This window comes from Podarcis bocagei (assembly GCF_964188305.1).
Source record: "Podarcis bocagei genome assembly, chromosome: 7".
Classification (NCBI taxonomy): Eukaryota; Metazoa; Chordata; class Lepidosauria; order Squamata; family Lacertidae; genus Podarcis; species Podarcis bocagei.
In genome coordinates, this window is record NC_138132.1 from 42,491,141 (window position 1) to 42,504,611 (window position 13,471).

General features: G+C 42.0%; 1 protein-coding gene across 2 annotated transcripts in view; it reads left to right on the forward strand.

Annotated features, from left to right (window-relative positions):
- Positions 1 to 13,471, forward strand: part of SLC12A4 (solute carrier family 12 member 4) — a 59,276-nt gene that overhangs the window by 20,815 nt on the left and 24,990 nt on the right. Inside the window, exons 2-5 of one of the 2 annotated variants that reach the window (XM_081202692.1) lie at positions 5,552 to 5,646; positions 9,679 to 9,810; positions 12,199 to 12,345; positions 13,335 to 13,389. In XM_081202692.1, the coding sequence (XP_081058818.1) occupies positions 5,552 to 5,646; positions 9,679 to 9,810; positions 12,199 to 12,345; positions 13,335 to 13,389 (429 nt within the window). Of the gene's footprint in view, positions 1 to 5,551; positions 5,647 to 7,233; positions 7,327 to 9,678; positions 9,811 to 12,198; positions 12,346 to 13,334; positions 13,390 to 13,471 lie in introns of those variants that run through there. The other variant, XM_081202693.1, reaches the window with a different exon arrangement.

Sequence of the window (13,471 nt, forward strand, 5' to 3'; positions counted from 1 at the left end):
CTTAAACCCTTGTTATAAGGAAGGAATGGGAAAGTGAGTCACAAACGACCTTTTCACACATTCCATGTCAACAAATCCGAGTTTGCCATGGAGTGTGTGTTCAATAGGGAATCCCAGCCACTCCAAAGGTATGAAGCACATCTTTGCAAATATGCTTTGTACAATTCATTCTTTAAATTTTGCCACCTCTCATAGTTTTACAGAAAGGCAGCTTTTAAAATGCTGAAACAAGTGAAAACAGGGTTGTATCTAATGGTAGTCATGCTCGGGACAAGACCCATCAAAATTAAACGATATGACTAACTTAGGTCTATTAATTTCAGTGGATCTGCTGTGAGTATAATTTAGCTGGCTGCAACCCATAAGCAATACATTTTTCTGTGAAATGTGGAGATGCTGGGGATTGAACTTGTGTACTACTGCATGCAAACTTTACTGTTGAGCTATGGTCCTTCCCCAGATATGGTCTAGTTGCCAGTGTGCCCCCTGGCCTTGTAATATATCACGTGATGCATGCTAAAGGCTAGTCCTGAGATTGGTTCTAAAAATGAAAATTGCTAAAGACGCCAATGTCTTTGGAGGTGGGATGGTAAAAAGGGAATCCTTTCTGGGCAGCTGCCAGCACTCCACAAAGCTTACATGTTCGTCATGCTCATTTCACCCTGCATATTCTTAGAACACTTGTATAGAAGACAGCTGAAGGTACTTGAAGATGAATGACTTCACGACTTGTGAACACGCAGGTGTCTTGTTTCTCTTTTATTTGCAAGTTTAGCTGGATGCTTTTAAGGTGGTTTTCTGGAGAAGTTAAATAACACCTGACAGCTGGAATAGTGAAAACAAAAAAACCCTGTTACATAAGAAAGTCATGATTTTTGTTTGCTTGAAAAAAATATCGGTTACAAAGCATTTATCGAAATACAGGGAGAGCTGGCCTTGAAATGTGTTAACTTTTAAGCTTTATGAGCTGAAGCAATTGTGAAATGTGCAGATTAGTCAGATATTTAACTGAAGGTGATCTTGATTAATAAATGTTTCTGCCAGGGTAGTAATGTACTCCCACTGAGAATATAACAATTCATCTAATGCGCTGTCTGCAATGCCCAAATCAACATATTGATGGAGATTAAAATAGGATGTCCTTGCTGTGAACTTGACTTTAAACCTTTTGACTCTGGAGCTGACAGTGGAGGAATTTGGAACTTATGGGAGTGATTTGAAAAGAGCAAAGAGAAAGTACATGTTTAGACAGAGAACCACATATCATCAAAGGCCACCTTGTAAATAAGTGTACACAAGCTACTAGCCCTCAAACACTTTAACCTGCCTACATTTCCTATAATACAGTATTTTCTAACCTGTAGGTTGCAAACCTTGTGCAAGTGGGTCAGAGTAAGTACATCCAAAAATGATTAATGCTATTAATCCTTAACAGGTATGATGAATACCACTTACAACTGAACATTGGAAAGGCTAGAATCTGACATTTCAACACTTGGGAGCCACTCTCTGGTGGTTGGCAGCAGATCTGATGACAGCATGCTACAAGGTGCTTGTACAGAGAACTGTTTGGACCGACTATTACAGCTTGCCTCTGATGCACAGGTGCCATAGGCAGCATGTATGAGCACCTTCTGGCCAACTGCCAGCTGCTATGCCACCAGGATTGAGGCAAGGATGATTTGAAGTCTGCTCAGTTGAAATAAGAAATAATATATTCCTCATGTGTATCAGTTGTGACCTGAGACTGATGGAGAGCCATCAAACACCACCCACATTGACCTACCCATTGGCAAATGCAAGCTCAGTTGTTCCTCTAGTACTTGCCAAAACGGACTAGTGAATAAAACTATTTAAAAATATCCATAGTTCATTATATCTAACACTGCTTGCATAACCATATATTTTTGGAATAAATTTGTATACCTTTATGGAGCAATATCCTGCAATCAGATAGTTCCTGTTCTTACATTACCCAAACTCTGAATAACTCGGCAAGTACAAAGTTAAATATTTCAACAAATTCCGCGTGAATAGGGGTAAGGTCCAGAATTCACGTGACAATAAAGAACTTTGCAGAGTACATAATTAAAATTAAGGAATTCGCTTCCAGAAGGTGTAGTGACGGCTGCCAACTTGGATAGCTTTAAAAGAGAATCAAATTCATAGAGGATAAGGCTCTTGAAGGCAGCATGCCTCTGAATGCCACTTGCTGGGAGGGTGGGGAGAGCGCTGTTGCTCTCAGGTCTCCTACTTGGGGGGCTTCCCACAGGCATCTAGTTGGCCACTGTGAGAACAGGATGCTGGACTAGATGGGCCACTGGCCTGATCCAACCGGGGTCTTACGATGTTCTTAACAGAGTCTACTGGTAGATCTCTGTGATTTTCAGTAGGTTCTCTGGCAAGGCTCTCTGACTTCCAATTGCTTTACAGCATGGGTAGGCAAACTAAGGCCCGGGGGCCAGATCTGGCCCAATCGCATTCTCAATCCAGCTCAAGGATGGTCTGGGAATCAGCATGTTTTACATGAGTAGAATGTGTGCTTTTATTTAAAATGCATCTCTGGGTTATTTGTGAGGCAGAGGAATTCGTTCATTTTTTCCCCTTCCAAAATATTGTCCGGCCCCCCACAAGGTCTGAGGGACAGTGGACTGGCCCCCTGCTGAAAAAGTTTGCTGACCCCTGCTTTACAGCAACAACTAAAATGCTCCACCCCCCACCCCCCAAATGAAGCTGCTGAAGCAGAATTATGTCTGGGGAGCTGGAGAAACCAGGAGTAGATTTGTCTGTGAACAAACTTGTGAGCTTTGTTCTGGTACTGAACACCAATTCCTGAGTTGAGCATGCGCTCAGAGGGAATGTATTCAATACTTTTTAGTGTACATATGTTTGCTTGTCTCACTATTGCATCTGGCTGTAGCTGGTGAACCTTGTAAACAAAAAGCAAACGGATTAGATCATGCATGCCTGAATCATACTCTGCCTCTCTGGAATATATCAGCTTTTTGTGAGGATGTCTGAAATTTTGCCTTGATGACTGTGTGGGATGGGGCCTCTTGTTCTGTCATTTCCACAATCAGTCGGAATGCTGACAGGTTTAGAAACCATCCAGTCAAAAGGAGGGCAAGATATTTCTTTATTAGCAGTTATACTGCTATTCTACTTTAATAGTCAAAGGTTCCATTTCCCCCTTGTATTTCATTTGGAAGCAGGCAAGCATAATTTCTCCTGGCAGAGAGCCATCTAAAACTATCCTGAATAGATTGCAGGGGTTTTTTGTTTTTAAAGCAAACAAATTCAGAGTATCAGGTTCTATAACTAAGTAACCAAGTAAAGATACTACTGTGTAGAAGCTAATGGGAAACTTGACTCTCTTTTTTATACTTGGCTTTAATTCTTAACTCTGAAAATAATTATCTGTGAGGCAGAATGGATCCCATGCCAGTTGGCTAGTTGGGTATACAGATCGCTGTTATACTACTGTTGTTTTTTAATTTTGCGATTTCTGAAAATATTATTTTGAAATTTGGACATAGCTGGTGGGACTCGAATTGAGCAAAGTCCAGGTTTTAGTGACGAAGAGTGGATTTGAAAGACTGAAATCTACATTTAAAGTTGCAGAGCTCCCCTATAATTTATCAGCATTTGTATAATACTTGCACCAGAAAACATTCTAGGCTCTTCACATTTGCTATCTCAGACTTGAAGTAATGTCCAAATATCAGAATTGTGCATGATTTTTATATAATTGTGCAATCAATAAGGGTCGAACTGTGCTCATTCAGTGAGTTGGTAAGCTTTGTTTCTTGGCTGTTCCATTGTTGGGGGTTCTCATGTCTGCTTTTTCCTTCATCCTGCTACCACTAATCTCTGCACATAGAAAACTAGCATATAAAGGGTAACGCTAGATGTACTCGTTTCTATGTGTAGGACGTTTCATGGGGTGACTAGCTTTTCCTCTGCCTACTCCTCAGTGGACTCAATTTCTTAAGCCCTGTTTTCTGTTGGGCATAAAGTCTCACACCCAGACATGTGTTTTTCAAACTGAGCTTTGGGGAAAGCTTATAAAAGCTTTCTAAAATTGAATATCAGTGATGCCAGGCAAGCTTCCCTGAAAGTGTTTGTCATTACCATTCTTCCCAAAAGGGAATATTTGGGTGAAACTTAAGGCATATCAAGGGACGCAGGTGGTGCTGTGGGTTAAACCACAGAGCCTAGGACTTGCCGATCAGAAGGTCAGCGGTTCGAATCCCCGCGATGGGGTGAGCTCCCGTTGCTCAGTTTCTGCTCCTGCCAACCTAGCGGTTTGAAAGCACGTCAAAGTTCAAGTATATAAATAGGTACCGCTCCGGTGGGAAGGTAAACGGTGTTTCCGTGTGCTGCTCTGGTTCGTCAGAAGCGGCTTAGTCATGCTGGCCACATGACCCGGAAGCTCCCTCGGCCAGTAAAGCGACCCCAGAGTTAGCCATGACTGGACCTAATGGTCAGGGGTCCCTTTACCTTTAAGGCATATCAAAGATAAAGTAGGGCACAAGCCTACTTTACTTACTTTGAGACTCTTGAATCTGCCCCATTCTTTCTTCCCATAAGTGTTCCTTCTTTGTTTTCCTGCTTCTATTTCCCTGGCTTTCTAAATTGTGTGTTCCTTCTTTTTCCATGTAGTTTCATAAAAAACTGGAAGGGGCTATATCCACCATCCCCACCCCAATTGTAGATATTGAGGGAGGAGGAAAGGATTACTTCCACTTCCTTTCCAGGGCCATAACTGTTTTGATCTTTTGTATAAATAAAACAAACATAATCTGTATACAATCATACCTTGGTTGTCGAACGCCTTGCGACTTGAACATTTTGGCTCCCATACGCCACAAACCCGGAAGTGAGTGTTCTGGTTTGCTAACGTTCTTTGGAACCCAAACATCCAGCACGGCTTCCGATTGAGTGCAGGAAGCTCCTGCAGCCAATCGGAAGCCGCACCTTGGTTTTCAAACGTTTTCAGAAGTTGAACGGACTCCCGGAATGGATTCTGTTTGAAAACCAAGCTACGACTGTACTTGACAGTAACCCCATCAAATGCAGTGGGGATTATTTATTAATAGACCTGCGAAAGACTGAATATTGCAATCTGATGGTAGAAATTGAAGGTGAGCAGGCTTTATTTCAGATTGCTTAATCCAGAACACTTTTGTTTCTGCCTTCTCCCCCAGCATGTGGCCTCCCTCAACAGGAAAATGGTTGCCCACCCCTCTATAGGGTAATGACACCCCCTCTCACCCCTGTCCTGGCTGGCGTTCCGATGTAGTGAGAGTCTGCACTAGATAGCATCCCAGCATGCTCTGCAGTGTGTGTGCATGTACATTTGTCAGCTGACAAATAAAGAGTTCTCCAAGGGTAATAAATTTCTGAAAGCCATCAATTTTAAGATCACGGGCTGGTGGAAAAAGAAAACAAAACGATGCAAGTGTGCCAATTATGTCTCTTCCTTTTCTCAGAATTATGAGGTTGTCTTCTTCCCCAAATGATCTGGAATCTCCTTCTTTTCTTTCCACAGGCCATGGCAACCATAAAGAAAGCAGTCCTTTCCTCAACAATTCTGATGCTGGCAAAGGAGGAGATTATTATGACAGAAACTTGGCTTTGTTTGAGGTAAAATAATAATAAGAATTTTAAATCAGACTTGACTTTTTGTTCATTCTTCAGCTTCTTAGGGGTCCCTAAACCATGTTCCCACCTAAACCATGTTACTCATAAGAGTGGGGAGCTGATTCTGGCCCCATCTGCACTATACATTTAAAGCAGTACCATACTACTTTAAACAGTCATGGCTGGGAATCCTGGGAGCTGCAGTTCGTTGTGGGTGCTGATAGTTGTTAAGAGACCCCTATTTCCCTCAGACAGCTACAATTCCCAGAGTCCTCTGGGAAGCTGGATTGACTGGATTTGAAGCTGGATTGACTGGATTGACTGGAAATTGTAGCTCTGTGAGGGGAATAGGGGTCTCCAAACAACACTCGGCACTCGCAACAAACTTCAGTTTTGACAGTAGGAATAAACAACTACAGTTTCCAGGTTTCTTGACTGCTCTCCTCTGTACACCAATTGCTGGGATTCCAAATAGGAAGAGCGCTGATGCACTGAGGTCCTGCTTGTCAGCTTCCCTTGCACATCTGGTTGGCCACAGTGAGAATGGGATGCTGGATTAGGTGGGCCTTTGACCTGATTTAGCAGGGCTCATTTTGTGCCCAGGTGTTGCTGGATGCCAGCTGCTATAAGCCCCAGCCAAGGAAGGGACAGCTTTCAGGGGAGAGGTGGCAGGTGGATGGATGTGCTTAACCCCCCTTGCCCCATCAAGGATAAAAGGTGTTGAGCCACTTCCTCAAGTCTCTTTTCCCTGTGTATCTAAGTAGGTGGCTGTTGCGAAAGCCCACAATGACCTTGGGGAATTGTTTCACCCTTGTTGCCAACACTTCCCTCCCTTGCTTTAGCAGAGCCAGTGGAGCAATCTTTCTTGACAAAGAGCATAGGAACTACAGTCCTCTCATTATCCCTGCAGCACTTGTTTCCACATTATCTAGGTTGTCTCAGTCCCCAGTGTGCCTTTGGTTTCTCTGAATGCCTCTTCCCTATTATGTAGGCCCATCACTGACTGCCCTGGCCCACTGTGGCAGTTTTAGGTGTGGTGGTTCCTCATCTGGAGCGATCCCAGAAAACCAAGTCCTGTCCATGTCCAAAGTTTTATTTATCCAGACTACCCATTTCCTATCATGCTCTTGGATAAATTCGTGGGCAGTCAAGTAGCTAAAGCAGCCTTTGCTAGATGTTTAGAACTACCAACTCCATCTGCTTCAGCCAACATGGCTTTGCTGGCTGGGGCTGATGGGAGCCGTAGTCCAAAATAATTGTAGGCACTAGGCTGAGCTAAAGAAGGCATTTTAAAATTCATGCAAGAGAGCACATAAACAAGTGCAAAGTTGACCTTTTCTGATCTGCATTTTCACAGCTTGAGTAAACTAGAGCCTTGCAAAGAAATCCAGCAGTTACTAATCCACAGAAATTTTTATTAGGCATTTCCAGTTTTCCCCAGCCAGGTTGCTGTTGACAGGTCTGGAATGCCTCCTTTTAAAATGTAGCCTCAAAAAGAAGACAAGTCCTAACCCTGTAATGTCTTGTTGGCATTAGTCTTTTCAACCCAGAACCTTCAGTATTGCATCACAGAGGAGAATCCTCTGCCTGTGTTAGGTTTGAATAAGAGAATGCAGTGACCTTTCTGTCAAGGGATGTGTGGTCATGTCTCAAAATGAGTACTGGGGAAATGGCTCTTCACAGGTTTGTGCCTTTGCTCTTGATATCCCATTAGTGAGGCAATTATTGGTGAGAGAGAGAACACAATAGAAAGTTTCAATTGACTTCTTTTTCTCTGATACTGTTAATGCCAGCAAGGGTTTATGTTTCAGTGGTAGATGGCATGCTTTGTTTGCCCATGTTACCAAGTTTAATCCCCAGCACCTCCAGCATTAAAAGAGGCAGACTTGAAATCTTGTAAATCTGTTGTCAGTCAGAGCAGACAGAACTGGGCTATTTGGACAACATGGCCGCCTATGGAACTGGTTCCTTTGTGTTCATTTGGTACAATGAATAAAAGAAAGAACTAATTTAATTAAAAGCTCTTTGACAAAACACTCTAATGTAACTGAAACACCCCAGCAAAAAGATCTTAATTTAATTAAAGCTCCTTTAGCATTTTTTTATAATTACAAAAAAATTTAGTTTCACCTGTTGTTTGCAGGCATCTGCCGGCCTTCGATGTTGGAATTATTTGCAAGTGAATTGGGAAAACGTAAAACTATTAATCACACAAGGGTTTCTTTGTTTACTTGATTGAATTTTTAAAAATGCATTGTGGCATAACAGGTGTAGTCTTAGGCAGGGATACCTCTTCTATACAAGAGAAAACAGCAAATGTATTTTTAAAGTGGGGCTTTCAATCTGCAGTTCTGGTATTTGTATTAAAGATGATGATGGGGGGGGGAACTATCCAATTTAGCTGACTAAAACTCTCCCCCCCCCCCCCGATTTTAACTTTGCTTTTTTAGGCTTCAAATCTATGGACACTTGCCTGGATGTGAGTCTCACTGAGACTTACTTCTGAGTTGGCATATGCAGTATTGCACTGTAAACTGATTAATATGTTAAACATTGCAGCCCTAATTGAAACAGTTCCATTAGCTGGAGTTGGGGGCTTTTATGGAAAGAGACGAAGCATATGGATGCAGGGCAGAAATGTTGCCTAATGGCTGCTCTACCTTTTGGGTACTGACTTTACTACAAAAGTTGAGAGCAGTTTTCTGCCTGTCTCTATAGAACCATGCCTCGGTCTCCTGCCAGGCCTATTTTTTTAAAAATAGATGTTAGCAAGCAGCTGCTTCATCAGGTTTCAAGTGAGTTGCTCCATTTTGTACAAAGCATTTCCATGGAGATGGCCCTTCAGGTCTCCTTGAGGTTGCCTCAGCAGGCCTCTCCTCAGTTCATTAGCTCCTTCAGAAGCTTCCCATTTGCTGTGAGGAATGTTCTACTTGGCTCCAGCAGTCGGCCCTTTTGTTTTTGTTTTGGGTGTGTTGCATTGTATTTTTTTAAAAAACACATCTTTGTGGTAACTGTTGGGAAAGGTTGGCCGACTTGCTTGCTTTTTCAGCAAATGTCAGTTTGCCCCTTGAAAGCAAACCCTCCAGCAAACTTCTTTTGCTGAGCTACGCCTTTGGTGTCCATTTAGCAGATCCCCTCAGCCAACATCCGGACCCTCTGCAAATCCCATTTGTGGCATCAAAGACTGACAGGCAAGATGCCAGTACTGCAATGATGTGCCTGAGAGAATTAAGTTGTAAAAGTTCTAAAAGTAGGCCCATATTTTTATTTATTTAAAAGCATTTATAAACCACTTAAAGTCTCTAAGTGGTGTATGACATAAAAATAATATTATTAGAACAAAAATACAACCGAAAACCAGTAAAACAGTAGTATAAAAGCATATAAAAGTGTAAAAAACAGGAATTCAAACAAATAATATTTTAAGGTAAGGGGTGATCTAAATAAAGGAGCAGAAATCATTGCACAACAGCCAGAGCACAAACTTTGTGTAACCAAATAGGTTATCAGTTGTTTAATTGTATTGAAACCCCTTAAAGACTAACATGTTTTATTATGACATAAAAACAGTTTCTTTTTCTTTTCTTTTTTCTTGCAATAGATTAACATAGGTATGCCTCTGGAAATTGTTCATTGCATTTATTCTTAACTACATGACATATTTTATTTTATCAAACCTAAACTGGAGGCCAAGTGCTTATCAGCTTTCCCAGTGTCTTTTGGAAGATGGTAAGGCCAGGAGCATGCTTTTCCAGGGAGTCTTCTCTTTTCATGGTACTTGTAGTAGTGCTGACCGAGGTGGTTGGCAGGAAACGTGCAGAAGAACAAGCTCTGAGACTTCACCAATCTGCAGGTGGTATGTTGGGGAGAGGTGCCCCCCATTATATGGAAACAATCCCATTGGTCTACTTCAAAGGCTGTTGTAACAATTTCTGAGGTCATATAAATTTAGTGCCTTGAGCACGGAAAACACTATGTAAATGCTAAGTATTTACTGTCATTACTGAACCTCACCATCTTGTGTTTCCTTTGCAGGAGGAATTGGATATTCGGCCAAAAGTCTCTTCCCTGCTTGGCAAGCTGGTCAGCTACACAAATCTCACTCAAGGAGCAAAGGAACATGAGGAAGCAGAAAGCACGGAAGGGTCAAGAAAGAAAATATCAAAAGTATGTAGGGTTTCTGTTAAGTTGTGGGCGAACATATCAGACGACACAGTGATTCTTCCAAAGCAGCTCTTTATTTGTAAGCTGGAACAGAACTGAACTGAGGAGCTCAGTCAGCCTGCTTATATAGAGCTCCACTAGAATGCAACAGTAGCCATTTTCTGTAACTAGCCAATCACTGAACATCACTTTCGATCCTTCATTTGCATACAAACTATCCAATCACTGAATGTCACTTTCAATCCTTCATTTGCATAACTATCTACAGTATCCCCCTGCTGGTCCAGGGTGAGAACTTCAATACATAACAGTTTTTCCCTCAATTAAAACAACTACAACTACTGCTTGTAGTAGTATCTTCCTCCTCCTCCTCATTTATTCAATTTATACCCCACCCTTCCTCCCAAAGGAGCCCAACATCAATATCATTTTTTAAAAAAATTATAGAAGCAGTTGAAAACATTCTAAAACAATTTAAAACCATCACATTTCTCTGCCAGTAATTTCAGGGTTGCTAGGTTCTGGCATAAAATGCCTGAGTAAACAGAAATATTTTAAAATTCCTCATGAAATTCAGTGAGGGTGAAAGATGAATTGCAACTGAGAAGCCCTGTCACACACGTCAGTGCCAGCTGGGTGGTGCCTCAGTGACAGTACCACCACCAAGGCTTCACCTGGCAATTGCAGGGTCTGAGATGATTGACATTGGGGAAGGTGCTCTTTTAGGTACCTGGGTCACTAGCCATTTAGAGCTTGGTACTAATACATTTCAATTGGGCACAGTTCATTTATTTATTTATTTATTTTTGTTGTTTGTAGCGTGATGTAGTAGCATTTTGCAATGTTGAAATCCACACTAGCCATCAGTTAAGATCTCTTCAGTCCACACACAAACACACACACACACACACACACACACACACACACACACACCCTGTGGGTTCTGTGCAGCCCATTTATGGGTCACACTTTTATAGATGCTTATTAATTCAGATGTCTGGGCTTAAGCTTAACCTCTATATCCATCATGGAATAATGATTCCCTTCTATGTTCAAGCCACAAAAGCTCAATATGTTTTAATTTCAAAGCAGAGGGCATTGATTCTGTTGTGATTCAGAACTATAGCAGCTATTTCTGTTATACAGAGAAATCAATGGAGGTTTTAGTCAATTTTGTCCCCTGGAGTTTGTTTGAGAGGCTATTAATTGTGAATAATTCTCCACATTTGTGAACAACAGGCTTCCCTTACCCTAAGGGTCAGCAAGCAGAGTCTCCTTCCTCTGCCTGTCCCTTCCGCCTGACAAGGCAAATAACAACACACACACACACACACCCCGTCACCTTGTTTCCCATTCTAGAGGCAAAAGAGATGTGGAGAAAGTGGTAGTTTGAGTGGTTTTGGATTGCTGGCCCTTCAGAAGTGGTAGTTGCCTTTCTACAAGCCTGCCTATGCAAGGTGGCTAACAACATTAATTAAAACACTAAAAATACAGACTTCATTCTAAAATAAAAACAGCTATAATACCAACAGCACCTTAAAACTTTCCTACTCTTCTCTCTCAGAATGCTCAAGTTCTTAAAATGATTTTAACTTGGTGCTGAAATGGAGGGAAGGTGGCTGCCCAGTAACATTTCTAGGAGGTAAACATTTCTCAGAAGAGAATGCCAAAGTCTGGGGGCACCACCACGGACAAGACCCTGTTTTAGGGTTGACACATATCTAACCTCTAAAGGTAGCAGGACTCTCATTGAAGTCCTTGGCCAGCAGGCAGGTTTGGAAGGGAGAGACAGTCTTTTGAAGACTAGAAGCTGTGCTGCAGTTTAGACCCTAGACACAAGTTCTATTGTGTGTTTCGTGTTTGTAAGACATAGCAGGATCCTTTTGGCCAAAACCCAGAATGAACAACTTCGATTATTATACTTATGTTCAATAATCAAATTCAAGTAAATTCAGGTTGTTTCATATACAGTAGACCCACAACTTACACGGAGAGGGCAAATACCTGAGCTATCCATTGCACTTTCCTACAAGAGCTAAGCTATTTGCAACTGTTCAGAACAGAACAGAGGAAGATTGTCCAATTCTGGCACCCAGTGAAATGCAAGGATCTCTGAGGTGGCACATTTTATGTAGGAAAGTCACGTTTAATGTCAGAAAGGCTGAGCCAGTGGAAACAGGGAATGGGCAGAAAAAGTAATCCTTGTGGTTTTTTTTTATGGATGCTTATTAAGACCTTTTTAGGCACCATAGGAGGTACTTCCAGCCACACTAATGCTCACAGATGCCAAATTGACATCCCTGGATCAATGCCAATAACCAGTACATGCAATACTACTGAATTACTCACTGTGGAATGAGGCTTGATTTACATACCTCGTGTCTTTTTCAGTCACCCAGCATGGGCACCTTGATGGGTGTTTACCTGCCGTGTATGCAGAATATATTTGGGGTCATTCTCTTTCTGCGATTGACATGGATGGTGGGAACGGCTGGTGTTCTGCAGTCCTTCCTGATTGTCTTAATCTGCTGCTGCTGTGTGAGTACACGACTCTGTTGCAAAGCTCTTCTCTTCAAGATGCCTTCCTGCCTGCCTCCTTTTGCATAATAAGACTCCTTGCCCAATCATGTAATATCCGTATTATTTCCTAAAAGATAGAAAACAGTGGGTGTTTAGTTGGGGGAATGTCTGCCTGCTTACCTTGCTTGGGTGCCTCAGTGCCTCAACCAACTTGGCCATTTATTTTGCTTGTGTGTCTCTCTTGTGTGACCCCTTTCCTTTTTGTCTTTCCCGCTGTCTAAATTGCCAGCTCTGTGGAAGAGACTTATCTTGCAGGGCACTATAGTTCACTGAGAGCACCATAAATCTAATACTTTGGCTACAGAACACAGAAAGGAGAGCGATAATGAAAAAAGTCTAGCACACTCTTGTCCACTACAAAAGCCGTGGAAAAATTAATAAAAACCCTGTAAAAGTTTGTGCATTATCTCCACTTTGTAATAGTGGCCAGGCAGCTGAAAGGCAACAAACCAAACCAGTGTGGAGTAGGGGTTAGAGTGCTGGACTAGGATTTGGGAGACCACACTTCAAATCCTCACACAGCCATGAAGGTGACCTTGGGCCAGTCACTGTCTCTCGGTCTAACCTACTTCACAAGTTTGTTGTGAGAATAAAATTAGGAGATGGGGAGAAAGGTGTGCACTACCTTGAGCTTCTTGGAGAAAAGGTAGGCTATAAACGTAATAATAAATAAAGTAAATAAATCCTCTTCACACATTATTCACACGAAAAGGGAAAGTGAGTAGAGAGGGGCTTTGGGAATTCACCAAAATGTGTTGTGTTTTCAGACTTGGTGGTTTCTACCTTCATAATACAGCCTGCTGTGCTCTCAGCCAGTTTGGTTAGTGATCAGGGATGATGGGAGTTGTAGTTCAAAATATCTGAACTACAGGTGGAGGAAGGGTAGCATAGTGGAACAGCTGTAGTCTTCCTTGCAAAGTAAACATCCATTTTTTCCCTATTCACAGACTATGCTGACAGCCATATCGATGAGTGCTATTGCAACAAATGGTGTCGTTCCAGGTACTGTGTAACTTAACCATTGTAGATGCTGTTTTAAACCACTTGGAATCCGTGTACCAAGTAGATGAGTAGATGAGTACAG